The sequence below is a fragment of the Ascaphus truei genome, unplaced genomic scaffold (genome assembly GCF_040206685.1).
Source record: "Ascaphus truei isolate aAscTru1 unplaced genomic scaffold, aAscTru1.hap1 HAP1_SCAFFOLD_3123, whole genome shotgun sequence".
NCBI lineage: Eukaryota > Metazoa > Chordata > Amphibia > Anura > Ascaphidae > Ascaphus > Ascaphus truei.
In genome coordinates, this window is record NW_027456097.1 from 3749 (window position 1) to 25229 (window position 21481).

General features: G+C 54.1%; 1 protein-coding gene across 1 annotated transcript; it reads right to left on the minus strand.

Annotated features, from left to right (window-relative positions):
• Positions 1–1027: 1027 nt before the first annotated feature.
• LOC142483268 (ras-related protein Rab-6A-like) lies at positions 1028–20488 on the minus strand (the record flags this gene model as incomplete). Its single annotated transcript, XM_075583335.1, has 4 exons — positions 1028–2886; positions 6627–6693; positions 16807–16900; positions 20377–20488. Coding segments are annotated over 4 exons (338 nt in total), but the record flags the coding sequence as incomplete, so codon positions are not given.
• Positions 20489–21481: the final 993 nt, after the last annotated feature.

Consider the following 21481-nt stretch of genomic DNA (forward strand, 5'->3'; position numbering starts at 1 on the left):
CCCAAGAGCTTGCATTCTGTGGAGTCAGAAGCACCCACTCCCCCCGTGTGTCAGTGGAGGGAGGTGGTGTAGGTTTTGTGGTGGGGGCAGGGGAGCAGAAACGGTGTGGGGGGGTGTCCATGACGGCAAGGGTGGTGGTGGTGGGGGGTGTGTCCGTAACGTTAAGGGTGGGGGGGGTGTGTGCATGACGGCGGGGGGGAGGGGGCGCATCCGTGACGGCAGGGGTAGGGGGGGCAGTGACGGCAGGGGTAAGGGGGGCAGTGACGGCAGTGACAAGGTGGGGGGGGCAGTGACAGGATTACTCAGACTGTGTTTATGACATTTTTATTTCCCATTCTGTTGGTTCATGTGTCTGCAGACTGAGGTCCTGAAGCCAATTACACTCCCATGTGCTCCCAAAAACTAGTAACCGCAAAATCTCCCCCCCGCCATGCACAATCATCCCCCCTCCTACTCTTCTCACCCCCAACCCCCCCCCCCATGCACAATCATACCCCCTCCTACTCTTCTCACCCCAACCCCCCCCAATGCACAATCATCCCCCCGCCATGCACAATCATCCCCCCTCCTACTCTTCTCACCCCAACCCCCCAATGCACAATCATACCCCCTCCTACTCTTCTCACCCCAACCCCCCCCCCAATGCACAATCATCCCCCCTCCTCCCCCCAATGCACAATCATCCCCCCTCCTACTCTTCTCACCCCAACCCCCCCAATGCACAATCATCCCCCCTCCTACTCTTCTCACCCCAACCCCCCCCCCAATGCACAATCATCCCCCCTCCTACTCTTCTCACCCCAACCCCCCCAATGCACAATCATCCCCCCTCCTACTCTTCTCACCCCAACCCCCCCCCAATGCACAATCATCCCCCCTCCTACTCTTCTCACCCCAACCCCCCCAATGCACAATCATCCCCCTCCTACTCTTCTCACCCAACCCCCCCCCAATGCACAATCATCCCCCCTCCTACTCTTCTCACCCCTCCCCTCCCAAAATGCACAAAGCAAGACAAAGGAGAGCGCACAGGCGACAGGTGAAGGTTTTATTTCGAGCGATTCACAGCTGTGTTCATATAGTAGCGACTCCGTATTATTCACACCTACTTGGATAACAGCTGCGGAGAGCGACTATGGGACAGACACGCAATATAAGACACATCCAAGGAGGACTCAAGTGGAGAGAACATTTTACACTAAATAAACCATTATCAATATTTTTATGTATTTATTTTACAATAACGATACGACTGAGGGATCAGAGGTTCCAGTCTGGCGTGCAGGACCAACCTGTGTATAAAAAGACAGTGACGTGATAGGCCAGGATAGCGCACGTGGGGAGGGCGGAGATTAACCCTATAATTACAGCTACGTCTATATCAGGAATGTGCTGCAGGAAGAGTTATCTAGAGACTCAATATGGGATAAGAGGAGCCCGTATACAGAACATAATTCTCGCCAGCGTCCCAACAGAATGTACACCGGCACAGCACCTATATGGCATATACTTCTCAAACGCGTTCCTCATGTATCCCCGACACGCCTCAGGGACAAGCCGCGTCACCTCCACGGAAACGTCTCAAAATTCAAGCGATACTGCAAAAGTGTGACTGCATAACTTCTCATTATAAATGTAATATTTTATTCCATACAATAAAGCCCGACCTTGAGAATGACGCGTTTCACAGCGAAACCACCTCTATATGGATGTGTTTTTATCTTTCTTTTGTATGGAATAAAAGATTATATTTTTTATTTTGAGGCGCTTTATTTTATTGAGCAGAGTCCGTACATTTTTACACGCTTCCGTGGAGGTGACATCATCATGGGAGAAGCCGCGGCTTGTCCCCGAGACATGGCGGTGACACATGGTGAAGAACGCGTTTAGAAGACGCATATCCAAATGAAGCGAGTGTCCGCTGCTTCTGAATGTCACTTATCTGGAGACATGATGTCACAGGATAGGGAAGAGGTGCCAAAGGAGGCAGGGAACCTGGGCCCGGGAAGCAAACGCCACGTGAGGTCAGGGCAAAGCGGTCAAACACCACGTGAGGTCAGGGCAGAGCGGTCAAACACCACGTGAGGTCAGGGCAAAGCGGTCAGCGGGATATTAAACAGGAGACGGCAGGAAGGAGGGGGAGGTGGGTAACGATACTGAACTCCTTCAGGGCAGAGCACAGGCGCTTTCCCCGACAGCTGTAACCCCTTCAATCCTGCAGTGGGAAGCCTCAGACCCATTACAGCAGTGGGGCTCAAACGCGGCCCCCTCATGGGCCACGAGCGGGCCGGCTATTAAGGATATCCCGTCTTCAGCACAGGTGGCTCAATCAAAATGAGTTGGGATATCCTGTATACCTGGCCTGTTGGCAGCCCACGAGGAGCGAGTTTGAGCCCCACTGCTGTAATGGGTCTGAGGCTTCCCACTGCTCCTACAGGACCCTTCATGGGCGTGAAGGGTGCGCCCAGGCGGTGCACCCCTGCTTCCTGGAACATGGCGGCACCCTGGTGCATTCACAGCAAACAAACAAGAACGTCAGCAGAAACTTTCCAATAAAGTTTGTCACATGGAGACAATGTAAAGGGCACAGACAGCGTGCCCACAGTGCAAGAAATAAACTATACATCCGTACAAGTCTCACTCGCACCGTACACGACACCATGCAGTTTGAGTAAGACGAGGAGGTGCCTCCTTGTTGGATGATGGAGCACACACACTGCATCCACACTGGGAATCTAAGAGATAGAGACGCTGTCCTTTCCGATGTGTTGGGACTGCAGCCAGGAGGTCCGGCGCTGACCGCGAGGCAACCTGTTAAACGTTAGCAGGAGCAGCCGCTCTCGGTCACTGGCTGTTCCGGAGGCTTCTCCAGCTTGATGTCAATCACTGGAAGAGGAGAACGGTGAAGGAAAGCAGAGGAAAGTGCCGGAGACAAACGGCCGAGCACAGGAGAGCTGCACAGACCGGGACAGGCTCCCCACGCTAACCAGCTGCTACCCACTAGATACTGCCCTCTTCAGGACAAAAGTAACAGAGCTGGTCCACCCACAAGTCTACTAAGCGTGAATACCCAATACAATCTTCCCCTGCCATACATGCCTCGGAGACCGGTCCTCGATGGGGGGAGGCAAAGGTGGAAAGCAGACCAATGACCGATCGTGTTCTTTCCTCCAGCCCCACACAAACAAGGTAACCCCTTCCTCCCTTAGCCGAGTGGGACCGGAAACAAATCCTTAACCCATGCCCTATATAAAAGGCTTAAACTCCCTAACTGGCCTCTTATGGGGTTCCCCGAGCTAAAGACACAGCGAAATACCCCACACCAAAGACAGGGAGGGAAGTAGTACTCCCATGAAGCGTTCAAGGAAAGACTATAAGTAAGAATAATCCCTACACTTTCCTCTCCCCCATCCATGGCCGGGAAGTACCAAAGAATGAAATAAAAGAAGCCTGGAAGTCTATACATCATTTCCCCATCACCTACTGAATAACGGCCTGGGACAAAGCCTGCCTCTTCTGATGCGTGGCTGATGCGTGGCTGATGCGTGGCTGTCAGCGTGCGGGGCTTTGGGGAATGTATACAGAAGACCAGATTGTGTCTTTCAAAAGATCTTTGCAAAGACGCAATGTTGCCGCTGCTCCAAATGGAATTCTCACAACCTGTGGAATTTGTAAGGCCGCGCTTATAGTGCCGGGGGACGGCAGTGCCGGGGGACGGCAGTGCCGGGGGACGGCAGTGCCGGGGGACGGCAGTGGCGGGGGACGGCAGTGGCGGGGGACAGCGACGTCACGCTGCGGTCCCTGGAAAAATCAAATTGACTTCCAGCAATCGCGACCAAGCAGTCGCTCCGCTTCTACTATAAGCGCACGCGAATGCAGCAATACATTTGTTTTGCCGCGACGTCGCGTCGCTGTCACTATAAGCGCAGCTTAGGCCTTTCATACAATACGCCCACCAATCCACCACGCAAATCAGATATTTCGTGGCTGGGAGACCCCCTTTGAGCGACCACGGCCTCAGACTTTAAAATAGTTTTCTCTTTAAATATATCCTCAGTCTTACAAGGTCTAGATGATTTCTTGGAGTCTGATGGATCGGGATAAAAAAAGATGGCAGCACTAGATCTGGATGTAGATGCCACTTGGGGACTACCTTCGGTAGGTAACGTGGGTTTGTTCTGAGAACAACTTTATCCTGGACAATTCTCACAAAATGGTTCCTCGTAATGCTGGGATCTGCGACTCTTCTTGCAGATGTAATGGCTACAAGAAATGCCGCCTTAACCAGTAAATCTCAGACTTGCACCCGAGATGGGCTCAAATGTTTCATCTATCAGGACTTCTAGAACTAAAATCAAATCCCCAAACGGAACACAAAACTGTTTAATTTGACGTTTCGCTTTTTGAAATGCCGTCTTGAACCGCACAATCGGGCTGCGATCTGCAAGAGGTGGGTAACCGGAGCATCCATTCTACAATCTGCAAGAGGTGGGTAACCGGAGCATCCATTCTACAATCTGCAAGAGGTGGGTAACCGGAGCATCCATTCTACAATCTGCAAGAGGTGGGTAACCGGTGCATCCATTCTACAATCTGCAAGAGGTGGGTAACCGGTGCATCCATTCTACAATCTGCAAGAGGTGGGTAACCGGAGCATCCATTCTACAATCTGCAAGAGGTGGGTAACCGGTGCATCCATTCTACAATCTGCAAGAGGTGGGTAACCGGTGCATCCATTCTACAATCTGCAAGAGGTGGGTAACCGGAGCATCCATTCTACAATCTGCAAGAGGTGGGTAACCGGTGCATCCATTCTACAATCTGCAAGAGGTGGGTAACCGGTGCATCCATTCTACAATCTGCAAGAGGTGGGTAACCGGAGCATCCATTCTACAATCTGCAAGAGGTGGGTAACCGGTGCATCCATTCTACAATCTGCAAGAGGTGGGTAACCGGTGCATCCATTCTACAATCTGCAAGAGGTGGGTAACCGGTGCATCCATTCTACAATCTGCAAGAGGTGGGTAACCGGTGCATCCATTCTACAATCTGCAAGAGGTGGGTAACCGGTGCATCCATTCTACAATCTGCAAGAGGTGGGTAACCGGTGCATCCATTCTACAATCTGCAAGAGGTGGGTAACCGGTGCATCCATTCTACAATCTGCAAGAGGTGGGTAACCGGTGCATCCATTCTACAATCTGCAAGAGGTGGGTAACCGGTGCATCCATTCTACAATCTGCAAGAGGTGGGTAACCGGTGCATCCATTCTACAATCTGCAAGAGGTGGGTAACCGGAGCATCCATTCTACAATCTGCAAGAGGTGGGTAACCGGAGCATCCATTCTACAATCTGCAAGAGGTGGGTAACCGGAGCATCCATTCTACAATCTGCAAGAGGTGGGTAACCGGTGCATCCATTCTACAATCTGCAAGAGGTGGGTAACCGGAGCATCCATTCTACAATCTGCAAGAGGTGGTTAACCGGAGCATCCATTCTACAATCTGCAAGAGGTGGGTAACCGGAGCATCCATTCTACAATCTGCAAGAGGTGGGTAACCGGAGCATCCATTCTACAATCTGCAAGAGGTGGGTAACCGGAGCATCCATTCTACAATCTGCAAGAGGTGGGTAACCGGAGCATCCATTCTACAATCTGCAAGAGGTGGGTAACCGGAGCATCCATTCTACAATCTGCAAGAGGTGGGTAACCGGTGCATCCATTCTACAATCTGCAAGAGGTGGGTAACCGGTGCATCCATTCTACAATCTGCAAGAGGTGGGTAACCGGTGCATCCATTCTACAATCTGCAAGAGGTGGGTAACCGGAGCATCCATTCTACAATATGCAAGAGGTGGGTAACCGGAGCATCCATTCTACAATCTGCAAGAGGTGGGTAACCGGAGCATCCATTCTACAATCTGCAAGAGGTGGGTAACCGGTGCATCCATTCTACAATCTGCAAGAGGTGGGTAACCGGAGCACCCATTCTACAATCTGCAAGAGGTGGGTAACCGGTGCATCCATTCTACAATCTGCAAGAGGTGGGTAACCGGAGCATCCATTCTACAATGGAGTACTTCCGCTAAACGCCCCTTCATAAGCTGCAATGCTGACACTCTGCATATAGGGCTGTGACGCCATGCACCCCCTGCTGCACACCTGGGGACGGGCACGGCTGGCTCTGGTCTCCTAGCACTTCTGCCCAACCTACAACAGGCGGCTTGTACCTCCCGCAGGGTACACTGCGGGACTGGAGTGGGAACGGCAGGTAGTATAAACATGCTATTCAAAAGGAGAGGTCTTATTTGCGGGAAGGATCCAGCATTTCCCCTCCCTAGCTTAGCAGAGGGAAGGACCCATTACCCATTCTGTTATTGGGGGAAGAGGAAAGTTCTGCCGCTTTGCCCAGCGCTGCCAGTTTCCTTCCTTTCCTTATCGCAGGCCTGGCTGGTCACGCTACCCGCAGAGTGGAGATTCAGGGGAAGAATGACATCAAACTCATCTCCCTCCTACTGGAACTACCCGAGTGCACATGTGTCAGCTTCCTATTACCCAAAGTGATCTCTAGGCCCCAACCTGTCCTTAATCTCCCGTTTCCCCAGAGCGATGGGTAAAGGATACTGTCCTCTTTGCTCTTCTCGGGTGTGCTGTCCATCCCAGGCAGAGCGGCAGCCACGCGTCGGAATAGCTAGAAGTGGAGCAAGGACACAGGTTACAGGCATACATGCAACCTGGTAACTCTCACATCCGTGCAGTGTACGGTACCCCTTCTATTACACACGCAGAACATGCAACCTGGTAACTCTCACATCCGTGCAGTGTACGGTACCCCTTCTATTACACACGCAGAACATGCAACCTGGTAACTCTCACATCCGTGCAGTGTACGGTACCCCTTCTATTACACACACAGAACATGCAACCTGGTAACTCTCACATCCGTGCAGTGTACGGTACCCCTTCTATTACACACACAGAACATGCAACCTGGTAACTCTCACATCCGTGCAGTGTACGGTACCCCTTCTAATACACACACACACACACAACATGCAACCTGGTAACTCTCACATCCGTGCAGTGTACGGTACCCCTTCTATTACACACGCAGAACATGCAACCTGGTAACTCTCACATCCGTGCAGTGTACGGTACCCCTTCTATTACACACGCAGAACATGCAACCTGGTAACTCTCACATCCGTGCAGTGTACGGTACCCCTTCTATTACACACACAGAACATGCAACCTGGTAACTCTCACATCCGTGCAGTGTACGGTACCCCTTCTATTACACACACAGAACATGCAACCTGGTAACTCTCACATCCGTGCAGTGTACGGTACCCCTTCTAATACACACACACACACACAACATGCAACCTGGTAACTCTCACATCCGTGCAGTGTACGGTACCCCTTCTATTACACACACAGAACAGGTAATGTGCCGAGGCTCACATTCCTACACTGCTGAACGCTAAAATAGAAAAGCTTAGCGATAAGTTATTCTCTCCCCGTCCCCCCGTAGCAGCGCATGACATGAGGCATATGCTCGTCCCACCTGAAGGTAGGACAGAGTTCTGACCTAATCGAGGCTTTACAAGCCCCATCTATACTGGAGACTGGTCTGTCGTACATCTAAAAAGGATAGGAGATGGGGCACACGGATTTCCAAAATAAAGAGATTTATTAAAGCATACACAGCGTTTCAACCCCGAGGTCTTTGTCAAGTGCAAAAAGTGGCCACTTTTTGCACTTAGAATCCTGAAGCACCATACGCTTCCAAATCCGGTGCTCAACAGAGTAAAAACCTCACAAGTCTCTTGGTGAGTTGAAGAATCAGTCCCACTGCATAATTAATGTTATATGATTCTCAGATGAGAATCACATTACTCACGGCTCGTAGAGTATACACGGGTGGAGTAGAGTATACACGGGTGGAGTAGAGTATACACGGGTGGAGTAGAGTATACACGGGTGGAGGAGAGAATACACGGGTGGAGGAGAGAATACACGGGTGGAGGAGAGAATACACGGGTGGAGGAGAGTATACACGGGTGGAGGAGAGTATACACGGGTGGAGTAGAGTATACACGGGTGGAGTAGAGTATACACGGGTGGAGTAGAGTATACACGGGTGGAGTAGAGTATACACGGGTGGAGTAGAGTATACACGGGTGGAGTAGAGTATACACGGGTGGAGTAGAGTATACACGGGTGGAGTAGAGTATACACGGGTGGAGTAGAGTATACACGGGTGGAGTAGAGTATACACGGGTGGAGTAGAGTATACACGGGTGGAGTAGAGTATACACGGGTGGAGTAGAGTATACACGGGTGGAGTAGAGTATACACGGGTGGAGTAGAGTATACACGGGTGGAGTAGAGTATACACGGGTGGATGTTCCGGTCGTGTCCAATGCAGTCCACTTTTTGCACTTGACAAAGACCTTGGGGTTGAAACGCTGTGTATGCTTTAATAAATCTCTTTATTTTGGAAATCCGTGTGCCCCATCCATCTCCTATCCTTTGTGTATGCCGTGGATTGGATGCAGCCGATCGTGTGTGTGTGTGTGTGTGTGTGTGTGTGTGTGTGTGTGTGTGTGTGTGTGTGTGTGTGTGTGTGTGTGTGTGTGTGTGTGTGTGTGTATTCCTATATACACACACACACACACACACACACACACACACACAAAGTTTGAAGGAATGACGATATAGCACACAAGTCTTTGGTAAAATATATATATTATAGTCCAAGAGAAACATCAACATTTCAGTCCTATAACAAAGGACCGTCTCAGGGTATGTACGTGGGGACGCCAGAAATATTTCTGCCCAAAGATGAGAAAAAGATGGCGAAACCCAGTCTCAGATTACATGGCAAACCGAGTAACCAAAACAGATTACAACGTGGCTGAGACGGGTTCCAGCTCAGAGAGAAGTGCTGAACGAGGAGGTAAGAGATCATACGGAAACAAAGAATCGGCTACAAGAACCATAACGAAGAGACAATTTAGCAAATGATGCATGCAACACAAATTATTCCCAATAATGGCAAACATTGATACCAAAAGATCAGACATAATCCAGCACAGGATTTCCGGGCACATCCTTGAGACGGTGTGCAAAGAATAAGTATAATAAAGGTATTTGTGTCGTTAGCTTATCTTCCTGTTTGCTTTGCGTATCATTCCACATGATGCAAAGTCCTTATTGACAGCACTGCTGCAGTAACTACCGAGAATCATCTTTTACAAAGATAATAAGACACCTTCCTCTTATCAATAGGCGAAGGCGGTGAGGTGCACAGCCGGCCCTCATCGGCAGGTTGCATGCCGGTACCACTGCTCTTTAGCGAGTCTGATCTGTACATAGGGATGTTAAGTATTGGCAGTCTTCCCCTTATATTGGGTACATATGGTCATACAACGCCAATGACACCATTGCAAAACACTATGCAGCACAGGTTTAGCCCAACCACCTACTAATCCAGGAAGTCCGGGACAAATCTCCTCCACTGAATAGCACCGGTACCACGGCTTTCTCTTTGTGCCGTGGAGCACTTCTTGTGAGATCCGTGTGGTAGAGCATAGCCGGTTGGCCATCACCACAGGACGCTTCACCCTCTGCCGGTAGCACTGCTAACCTTTACACGTAGCGAATAGCGGCGACTCCAAAGAGATAGGAACAATGGCAGGTCGTCTCCTCGGGCGTCGGTCCACGGGTGTCGGTCCACGGGTGTCCTCATTGTGCGAATTATAGTGATACGGCTGCCTGGAGAACCTTCTTCCCAGAGGCAGCTGATGCTGAAATCTGTGCGTCTTATAAACACATCCAAGGATGACCATGTCGCAGCTTTGCAGTTCTGAGCAGGGACTCCTCTTCCTAAATGTTAATTAAGTCTGAAGCACTTATTCCCATGATCTCTTATTTGTATTATTTGTTATTTATAGGATTGTCGCGTGTATTACCGCTGTGAAGTGCTGTGTACATTAATGGCGCTATATAAAGACATACATACATTGTCTTGGAAGCCGATTTATCTATATTAATGTATACCCTAAGACCCCCAACTGCGCCCAACTCTTCTTGGACTCCCGGCATTTGGACAAAACAATGGAACCGCTATTTATTGGATTGATGTGAAATGAGGAGACTATTTTGCAATGGAATTGTGGCAACGTCCCAAGGAAAACCCTGGTCTGATGTAACATACAAAAAAGTGGGTCACAAGATATGGCTCCAATGTCCCTCACTCTTCTAACTGATGTGATTACAGCCGGAACACGCTTTCCAATGTTAACCCCGTGAAAGAAACCGATTCCAACGGGTCTAAAAGGCGCTGCTTGTACCATATTCACTTCCCATGGTGTACGTGGGCCGCTGTACGTGGGCTGCTGTACGTGGGTCAGAGTTTGCTTGTGGCATGAAAGAACTGCCGGGTGTATCCATATTCAGCGAGATAAACCTGACGGAAAACGCAGTGTCGCTATTTGGATCTTTAATGATAAGTCGCCTTTATCCAACGCTTCCCGGAGGGGATTCAGGATGTCTGCAATCCACGGAGATTGTTAGAAAAGCTACTTCAAATTTTCCATATTCTGAAATAAACCTGTGAAGTTGCGGATCTTCTGGCGCCGATTTGTGTATTCGCTACAGAAGAGGGGAAGCCCCGGCGACTCAAAATGTCCCTCTCAGTCTCCAAACTGTGAAGTGAAGAATGCTTCTATTTGGATGATTGACTGGACCTTGGGTAGAAGTTCTTTCACATCCATGAACCAGGTCCTTCTCTGCCGTAGCGCTGCTATGATCAACGCATGTGTGCCGTGGAGCCCGATTATTGCAGATTTGTCTGGATTAGGGGAACCAAAGAGAAATTCCAATCCTTGGATAGAGCACCCACACTCCTGCTGTACCGTGATCCTTGGATAGAGCACCCCGCACTCCTGCTGTACCGTGATCCTTGGATAGAGCATCCCGCACTCCTGCTGTACCGTGATCCTTGGATAGAGCATCCCGCACTCCTGCTGTACCGTGATCCTTGGATAGAGCATCCCGCACTCCTGCTGTACCGTGATCCTTGGATAGCGCATCCCGCACTCCTGCTGTACCGTGATCCTTGGATAGAGCATCCCGCACTCCTGCTGTACCGTGATCCTTGGATAGAGCATCCCGCACTCCTGCTGTACCGTGATCCTTGGATGGAGCACCCCGCACTCCTGCTGTACCGTGATCCTTGGATAGAGCACCCCGCACTCCTGCTGTACCGTGATCCTTGGATAGCGCACCCCGCACTCCTGCTGTACCGTGATCCTTGGATAGAGCACCCCCGCACTCCTGCTGTACCGTGATCCTTGGATAGAGCACCCCGCACTCCTGCTGTACCGTGATCCTTGGATAGCGCACCCCGCACTCCTGCTGTACCGTGATCCTTGGATAGAGCACCCCGCACTCCTGCTGTACCGTGATCCTTGGATAGAGCACCCCGCACTCCTGCTGTACCGTGATCCTTGGATGGAGCATCCCGCACTCCTGCTGTACCGTGATCCTTGGATAGAGCATCCCGCACTCCTGCTGTACCGTGATCCTTGGATAGAGCACCCCGCACTCCTGCTGTACCGTGATCCTTGGATAGAGCACCCCGCACTCCTGCTGTACCGTGATCCTTGGATAGAGCACCCCGCACTCCTGCTGTACCGTGATCCTTGGGTAGAGCATCCCGCACTCCTGCTGTACCGTGATCCTTGGATAGAGCACCCCGCACTCCTGCTGTACCGTGATCCTTGGATAGCGCACCCCGCACTCCTGCTGTACCGTGATCCTTGGATAGAGCACCCCGCACTCCTGCTGTACCGTGATCCTTGGATAGAGCACCCCGCACTCCTGCTGTACCGTGATCCTTGGATAGAGCACCCCGCACTCCTGCTGTACCGTGATCCTTGGATAGAGCACCCCGCACTCCTGCTGTACCGTGATCCTTGGATAGAGCATCCCGCACTCCTGCTGTACCGTGATCCTTGGGTAGAGCATCCCGCACTCCTGCTGTACCGTGATCCTTTGATAGAGCACCCCGCACTCCTGCTGTACCGTGATCCTTGGATAGAGCACCCCGCACTCCTGCTGTACCGTGATCCTTGGATAGAGCACCCCGCACTCCTGCTGTACCGTGATCCTTGGATAGAGCACCCCGCACTCCTGCTGTACCGTGATCCTTGGGTAGAGCACCCCGCACTCCTGCTGTACCGTGATCCTTGGGTAGAGCATCCCGCACTCCTGCTGTACCGTGATCCTTGGATAGAGCACCCCGCACTCCTGCTGTACCGTGATCCTTGGATAGAGCACCCCGCACTCCTGCTGTACCGTGATCCTTGGATAGAGCACCCCGCACTCCTGCTGTACCGTGATCCTTGGGTAGAGCATCCCGCACTCCTGCTGTACCGTGATCCTTGGATAGAGCATCCCGCACTCCTGCTGTACCGTGATCCTTGGATAGAGCATCCCGCACTCCTGCTGTACCGTGATCCTTGGATAGCGCACCCCGCACTCCTGCTGTACCGTGATCCTTGGATAGAGCACCCCGCACTCCTGCTGTACCGTGATCCTTGGATAGAGCATCCCGCACTCCTGCTGTACCGTGATCCTTGGATAGAGCACCCCGCACTCCTGCTGTACCGTGATCCTTGGATAGAGCATCCCGCACTCCTGCTGTACCGTGATCCTTGGATGGAGCATCCCGCACTCCCGCTGTACCGTGATCCTTGGATAGAGCATCCCGCACTCCTGCTGTACCGTGATCCTTGGATAGAGCACCCCGCACTCCTGCTGTACCGTGATCCTTGGATAGAGCACCCCGCACTCCTGCTGTACCGTGATCCTTGGATAGAGCATCCCGCACTCCTGCTGTACCGTGATCCTTGGATAGAGCACCCCGCACTCCTGCTGTAGCAGTGATCCTTGGATAGAGCACCCCGCACTCCTGCTGTAGCAGTGATCCTTGGATAGAGCACCCCGCACTCCCGCTGTACCGTGATCCTTGGATAGAGCACCCCGCACTCCCGCTGTACCGTGATCCTTGGATAGAGCACCCCGCACTCCCGCTGTACCGTGATCCTTGGATAGAGCATCCCGCACTCCTGCTGTACCGTGATCCTTGGATGGAGCATCCCGCACTCCTGCTGTACCGTGATCCTTGGATAGAGCACCCCGCACTCCTGCTGTACCGTGATCCTTGGATAGAGCACCCCGCACTCCTGCTGTACCGTGATCCTTGGATAGAGCATCCCGCACTCCCGCTGTACCGTGATCCTTGGATAGAGCACCCCGCACTCCCGCTGTACCGTGATCCTTGGATAGAGCACCCCGCACTCCCGCTGTACCGTGATCCTTGGATAGAGCATCCCGCACTCCTGCTGTACCGTGATCCTTGGATGGAGCATCCCGCACTCCTGCTGTACCGTGATCCTTGGATAGAGCACCCCGCACTCCTGCTGTACCGTGATCCTTGGATAGAGCACCCCGCACTCCTGCTGTACCGTGATCCTTGGATAGAGCATCCCGCACTCCCGCTGTACCGTGATCCTTGGATAGAGCATCCCGCACTCCCGCTGTACCGTGATCCTTGGATAGAGCACCCCGCACTCCCGCTGTACCGTGATCCTTGGATAGAGCACCCCGCACTCCTGCTGTACCGTGATCCTTGGATGGAGCATCCCGCACTCCTGCTGTACCGTGATCCTTGGATAGAGCATCCCGCACTCCTGCTGTACCGTGATCCTTGGATGGAGCACCCCGCACTCCTGCTGTACCGTGATCCTTGGATAGAGCACCCCGCACTCCTGCTGTACCGTGATCCTTGGATAGAGCACCCCGCACTCCTGCTGTACCGTGATCCTTGGATAGAGCACCCCGCACTCCCGCTGTACCGTGATCCTTGGATAGAGCATCCCGCACTCCTGCTGTACCGTGATCCTTGGATAGAGCACCCCGCACTCCCGCTGTACCGTGATCCTTGGATAGAGCACCCCGCACTCCCGCTGTACCGTGATCCTTGGAGAGAGCATCCCGCACTCCTGCTGTACCGTGATCCTTGGAGAGAGCATCCCGCACTCCTGCTGTACCGTGATCCTTGGATAGCGCATCCCGCACTCCTGCTGTACCGTGATCCTTGGATAGAGCACCCCGCACTCCTGCTGTACCGTGATCCTTGGATAGCGCATCCCGCACTCCTGCTGTACCGTGATCCTTGGATAGAGCATCCCGCACTCCTGCTGTACCGTGATCCATGGATAGAGCACCCCGCACTCCTGCTGTACCGTGATCCATGGATAGAGCACCCCGCACTCCTGCTGTACCGTGATCCTTGGAGAGAGCATCCCGCACTCCTGCTGTACCGTGATCCTTGGATAGCGCATCCCCCACTCCTGCTGTACCGTGATCCTTGGATAGAGCACCCCGCACTCCTGCTGTACCGTGATCCTTGGATGGAGCACCCCGCACACTCCTGCTGTACCGTGATCCTTGGATAGAGCACCCCGCACTCCTGCTGTACCGTGATCCTTGGATAGAGCACCCCGCACTCCTGCTGTACCGTGATCCTTGGATAGAGCACCCCGCACTCCTGCTGTACCGTGATCCTTGGATAGAGCACCCCGCACTCCTGCTGTACCGTGATCCTTGGATAGAGCACCCCGCACTCCTGCTGTACCGTGATCCTTGGATAGAGCACCCCGCACTCCTGCTGTACCGTGATCCTTGGATAGAGCATCCCGCACTCCTGCTGTACCGTGATCCTTGGATGGAGCACCCCGCACTCCTGCTGTACCGTGATCCTTGGATAGCGCATCCCGCACTCCTGCTGTACCGTGATCCTTGGATAGAGCACCCCGCACTCCTGCTGTACCGTGATCCTTGGATGGAGCACCCCGCACTCCTGCTGTACCGTGATCCTTGGATAGCGCATCCCGCACTCCTGCTGTACCGTGATCCTTGGATGGAGCACCCCGCACTCCTGCTGTACCGTGATCCTTGGATAGAGCACCCCGCACTCCTGCTGTACCGTGATCCTTGGATGGAGCACCCCACACTCCTGCTGTACCATGATCCTTGGATAGAGCACCCCGCACTCCTGCTGTACCGTGATCCTTGGATACAGCACCCCGCACTCCTGCTGTACCGTGATCCTTGGATAGAGCACCCCGCACTCCTGCTGTACCGTGATCCTTGGATAGAGCACCCCGCACTCCCGCTGTACCGTGATCCTTGGATAGAGCACCCCGCATTCCTGCTGTACCGTGATCCTTGGATAGAGCATCCCGCACTCCTGCTGTACCGTGATCCTTGGATGGAGCATCCCGCACTCCCGCTGTACCGTGATCCTTGGATAGAGCACCCGCACTCCCGCTGTACCGTGATCCTTGGATAGAGCATCCCGCACTCCTGCTGTACCGTGATCCTTGGATAGAGCATCCCGCACTCCTGCTGTACCATGATCCTTGGATAGAGCACCCCGCACTCCTGCTGTACCGTGATCCTTGGATAGAGCATCCCGCACTCCTGCTGTACCGTGATCCTTGGATAGAGCACCCCGCACTCCTGCTGTACCGTGATCCTTGGATAGAGCACCCCGCACTCCTGCTGTACCGTGATCCTTGGATAGAGCACCCCGCACTCCTGCTGTACCGTGATCCTTGGATAGAGCACCCCGCACTCCTGCTGTACCGTGATCCATGGATAGAGCATCCCGCACTCCTGCAGTACCGTGATCCTTGGAGAGAGCACCCCGCACTCCTGCTGTACCGTGATCCTTGGATAGAGCATCCCGCACTCCTGCTGTACCGTGATCCTTGGATAGCGCATCCCGCACTCCTGCTGTACCGTGATCCTTGGATAGAGCACCCCGCACTCCTGCTGTACCGTGATCCTTGGATAGAGCACCCCGCACTCCTGCTGTACCGTGATCCTTGGATAGAGCACCCCGCACTCCTGCTGTACCATGATCCATGGATAGAGCACCCCGCACTCCTGCTGTACCATGATCCATGGATAGAGCACCCCGCACTCCTGCTGTACCATGATCCTTGCAACTCAAAAAAGGAGATGACACTTGGTGTTGTGACCATGCCGTAAGATCTATTGATAGCTGACCCAATTTGCAAATGATCTGTTGAAAAATCCTCTGAGTTAGTGGACACTCTCCCGGGTCTATGATGTTTCGACTTAGAAAGTCTGCTTGGGTATTCTCCACTCCTGCAATATGTACTGCCATTATTGTCTTCAATGCTTAAAGAGACTGCTGTAACATGGTCGTCTGAAGGTATTTTGACTGGCAGACCCTTCAGAAGATGGGGCAAGGTCACAAGTCCTCTGAATACAGCTCTCAACTCTCGGATGTTGATTGAGTTGTGATTCCAACTGTCCATACACTCTGCACAACTGACCAGTCTCCAGTATAGGAAAGGCTTCTAATGCCTCAATTAGGTCAGACTTCTGTGAGCTACCTTCAGAAGGGAGGAGCATATCCGTCATGTCATGCGCCCTCATGGAAGGACGGGGAGAGAGGAAGCCTAAGATATATGTATTACAGCAGGGACGGGGCAACCAACACAAGCAATCACCAAGGGGTCACTCAGCGGGGCCTTTACGGTGCTGACACAGAAGTGACCTTTCCCGATGTGACCAACACACGAGACATGAATACATGTGACACAGTGGGTCTGATAGGTCACTGGCCCAGCTCATCCCCTGATATCTGCAGGAGGTCCAGCTGTCCGGCTCTGGGGACACAGGACGGGGACACTACCTGCTTAACGTTGTAGCCAGTCTTAGCGCTGGTCTCAATGAACATGACGCACAGCTCCTTGGCTCTCTGCTCCCCCTCCTCAGTGCTGATTTGTCTGGGTGGAGGGAGAGACAAGGGAGGGAGAGAGACAAGGGAGGGAGAGAGACAAGGGAGGGAGAGAGACAAGGGAGGGAGAGAGACAAGGGAGGAAGAGACAAGGGAGGGAGAGAGACAAGGGAGGGAGAGAGACAAGGGAGGAAGAGAGACAAGGGAGGAAGAGACAAGGGAGGGAGAGAGACAAGGGAGGGAGAGAGACAAGGGAGGGAGAGAGAAAAGACAGAAGTTAGACTCCAATAAGGGACACATTCCAGCAGAAAAGAAAGAAGAAGAAGGTGGTCTCAGTATACAGCAGCCTCTCAGTATACAGCAGCCTCTCAGTATACAGCAGCCTCTCAGTATACAGCAGCCTCTCAGTATACAGCAGCCTCTCAGTATACAGCAGCCTCTCAGTATACAGCAGCCTCTCAGTATACAGCAGCCTCTCAGTATACAGCAGCCTCTCAGTATACAGCAGCCTCTCAGTATACAGCACTTTCATTATTTACAGATGCAGAAAAGCAAAACTCCAGTTATAAAATATATAAGACGGCATTTATTTATTAAGCAGTGCGTTTTCAGAAGACACTTTCTGGTATGGATGATAACTTACTGTTCGTTCACTACGTGTATTATGAAATAGCAGCATTTAGCAAACATGGCCCTGAATATCTCAGAGGAATATCCTCACTCCTCTGTGCCCACAGATTGGCGCTGCTGGTCACCACCTGTTATTTATCTGAACGTGGGGGCGCTAGTGACACGTGAGGTGACAGAGCGACGTACCTGTGTGACATTACATCCTGCTTTAGCACTCGTTTCAATATACAAGACATTCAGTCCCCGAGGTGCCTCTCGTGTACAGAAACCTGTCTGCCGCAACGGAACAAAACCAAATGAACGCAAAGAAAACGCAGAGCAAAACAAATGAAAAACTGTGAGGGACTGAAAGGTCAGGGGAGGGAGGGGGGGAAGGGGGGGAGGCGGGGCGAGAAAGGAGAGGGGGGAGAGGGGAGGGAGGGGGAGGGAGGCGAGAAAGGAGAGGGGGGGAGGCGAGAAAGGAGAGGGGGAGGGAGGGAGGCGGGGCGAGAAAGAAGGGAGGAGGGAGTCGGAGCGAGAAAGAAGGGAGGAGGGAGGCGGAGCGAGAAAGGAGAGAGGGGGAGGGAGGCGAGAAAGGAGAGAGGGGGGAGGGAGGCGAGAAAGGAGAGAGGGGGAGGGAGGCGAGAAAGGAGAGGGGGGAAGGGAGGCGAGAAAGGAGAGGGGGGGAAGGGAGGCGAGAAAGGAGAGGGGGGGAAGGGAGGCGAGAAAGGAGAGGGGGGAAGGGAGGCGAGAAAGGAGAGGGGGGGAAGGGAGGCGAGAAAGGAGAGGGGGGGAAGGGAGGCGAGAAAGGAGAGGAGGGGAGGGAGGGAGGCGAGAAAGGAGAGGGGGAGGGAGGCGAGAAAAGAGAGGGGGGGAAGGGAGGCGAGAAAGGAGAGGGGGGGAAGGGAGGCGAGAAAGGAGAGGGGGGGAAGGGAGGCGAGAAAGGAGATAGGGGGAGGGAGGCGAGAAAGGAGGAGGGGAGGGAGGGAGGCGAGAAAGGAGAGGGGGGAGGCGGGGCGAGAAAGGTGGGGGAGGGAAGGAAGAATGCAGAATACAAACTGAAGAGATAAGCAGTAATGCGGCGCGGTGTGCGACTGCACGAGGCGCCTCCAGGGCTGAGATTATAGTGCGCGCTGCTCAAGTGATTTATGCACGATCAGAGATGACCCGCGTGATGGGAAGGCGTGGCCGTGCTGTGACGTGTAGGCGTGGCCGTGCTGTGACGTGCAGGCGTGGCCGTGCTGTGACGTGTAGGCGTGGCCATGACGTGTGTGTGTGAGATAGTTAGATATATATATATTCCTCGGTGTAGGGTAATAATAACCTTGTTTTGCTGCCTTCATCTAATTAGTTGGGACCTTTCCACAAAAACGACTCTCTGGGGATTACATTTTGGGGTGCTCTGGGATTACATGTTGGGGTGCTCTGGGATTACATTTTGGGGTGCTCTGGGGATTACATTTTGGGGTGCTCGAGCTGGTATAGTCCAATCTAAACATGATATAGCTAGGAAGAGTTTACACACGGGGCAGTTGGTTACCCCACTTTTTGGGGAATATAAACCATTGAGGATGTGTTCTCTTGGGGAAATTGGTTAACGAACACACTTCCTTTTTACCTCCGCACTTCTTCAGGTTTCCCCCTCCGAAGCTTCCTTCCTGTTACTGACAAGGAGCAGATAATATTGTCGCTTCCCTTTGCTTCCCCACAGGCACAATCCAGCAATAAAACAATGGTTCCTATGTGTAACATCACCCGTCTGGAAAATGTGCTTTTCTGTTGCTTCACTCTCATTGGTTCAGAAAAGTCACGTGACGCGGCAGTCGCTTGAAAAGACAAAATTTCTTTGTCTTTTCACCACGCTGCCGCGCCATCGCGCTCCATGAGTGCTAGCACTAGGGACGGCCTCATAGGATTCTGCCGGTTGTTCACGTCGCGCGCAAGCGCCATCACGCGGACTATAATCTCAGCAAACACTGACACTGCTGGGTTGACGCACTTACACAAATTCACACGTACCCCTATCCACGCGCACTGTCACACACTGCCACCCACACGTAGACATGCACTCCCACAACTGCAAGCATGCAGGCACTGGCATACCCCGGCACACGCACTTGTGAGCACAGACATGCACTCGCACACACACACTATTGTGAGCACAGACATGCACACACACACACACACACTATTGTGAGCACAGACGTACACACACACACACACACTATTGTGAGCACAGACATGCACACACACACACACACTATTGTGAGCACAGACGTACACACACACACACTATTGTGAGCACAGACATGCACACACACACACACTATTGTGAGCACAGACGTACACACACACACACACACACTATTGTGAGCACAGACGTGCACTCGCACACACACACACACACACACACGCGCACACACACACGCACACACTATTGTGAGCACAGACATGCACACACACACACACTATTGTGAGCACAGACGTACACACACACACACACACACACACTATTGTGAGCACAGACGTGCACTCGCACACCGCCATCATTTCAAAGCTGTTGTGGAAAATAAGGAGAATGAAATGATGGATAACAAGCGTAGGAAAAAATAACGGAGCGATGGGGCAGACAGGGAGATTAAGGCGGGGCTCGGATTATTCCCCACAACGGATAACGAACAGTAACCACACTCCTGCAGTGCCTTATTACCAGCACTGCCAAATCAACATCACCCGGAGAGAAGTTAGCGCACTTGGTTCCCAAGGGAAACTGAAGCGGCGGGGGGCAGCGAGGGGCCGCGGGGGCAGCGAGGGGCCGGTGAGAAACGCGTTGCGTTTCTTGCTGCTGTTCTGGTGCACAGACCTGGCTGGTTACGTCACGACTCCCCGGCGTAACCGTGCGGCTCCTGTGGTTACCTTTTATCTGCCAGGTCCGTTTTATTCCCCACCAGCATGATGATGACATCACTTCCTCTCTCTGTCCGCACATCGTCAATCCATTTAGACGTCTGCTGGAAGGAGTTCAAATCTGTGCCCGGAGGAGAAAGGAAGTGTGAGGCGTCGGGGCGGGGGGAAAGGGAAAAGGTGGGGCGGGGGGGAGGAGGAGGCGTCGGGGCGGGGGGAAAGGGAAAAGGTGGGGTGGGGGGGAGGAGGAGGCGGCGGGCGGGGGGGCAGGAGGAGGCGTCGGGCGGGGGGCAGGAGGAGGCGTCGGGCGGGGGGCAGGAGGAGGCGTCGGGCGGGGGGGCAGGAGGAGGCGTCGGGCGCGGGGAGGAGGAGGCGTCGGGCGCGGGGGAGGAGGAGGCGTCGGGCGGGGGGGCAGGAGGAGGCGTCGGGCGGGGGGGCAGGAGGAGGCGTCGGGCGGGGGGGCAGGAGGAGGCGTCGGGCGGGGGGGCAGGAGGAGGCGTCGGGCGCGGGGGAGGCGTCGGGCGCGGGGGAGGAGGAGGCGTCGGGTGGGGGGGAGGAGGAGGCGTCGGGTGGGGGGAAAGAGGAGGCGTCGGGTGGGGGGGGAGGAGGAGGCGTCGGGTGGGGGGGAGGAGGAGGCGTCGGGTGGGGGGGAGGAGGAGGCGTCGGGTGGGGGGGAGGAGGAGGCGTCGGGTGGGGGAGAGGAGGAGGCGTCGGGCGGGGGGGAGGAGGAGGCGTCGGGCGGGGGGGCAGGAGGAGGCGTCGGGCGGGGGGGCAGGAGGAGGCGTCGGGCGCGGGGGAGGCGTCGGGCGCGGGGGAGGAGGAGGCGTCGGGTGGGGGGGAGGAGGAGGCGTCGGGTGGGGGGAAAGAGGAGGCGTCGGGTGGGGGGGGAGGAGGAGGCGTCGGGTGGGGGGGAGGAGGAGGCGTCGGGTGGGGGGGAGGAGGAGGCGTCGGGTGGGGGGGAGGAGGAGGCGTCGGGTGGGGGAGAGGAGGAGGCGTCGGGCGCGGGGGAGGAGGAGGTGTCGGGCGGTGGGGGGGAGGAGGCGTCGGGTGGGGGGGAGGAGGCGTCGGGTGGGGGGGAGGAGGAGGCGTCGGGCGGGGGGGAGGAGGAGGCGTCGGG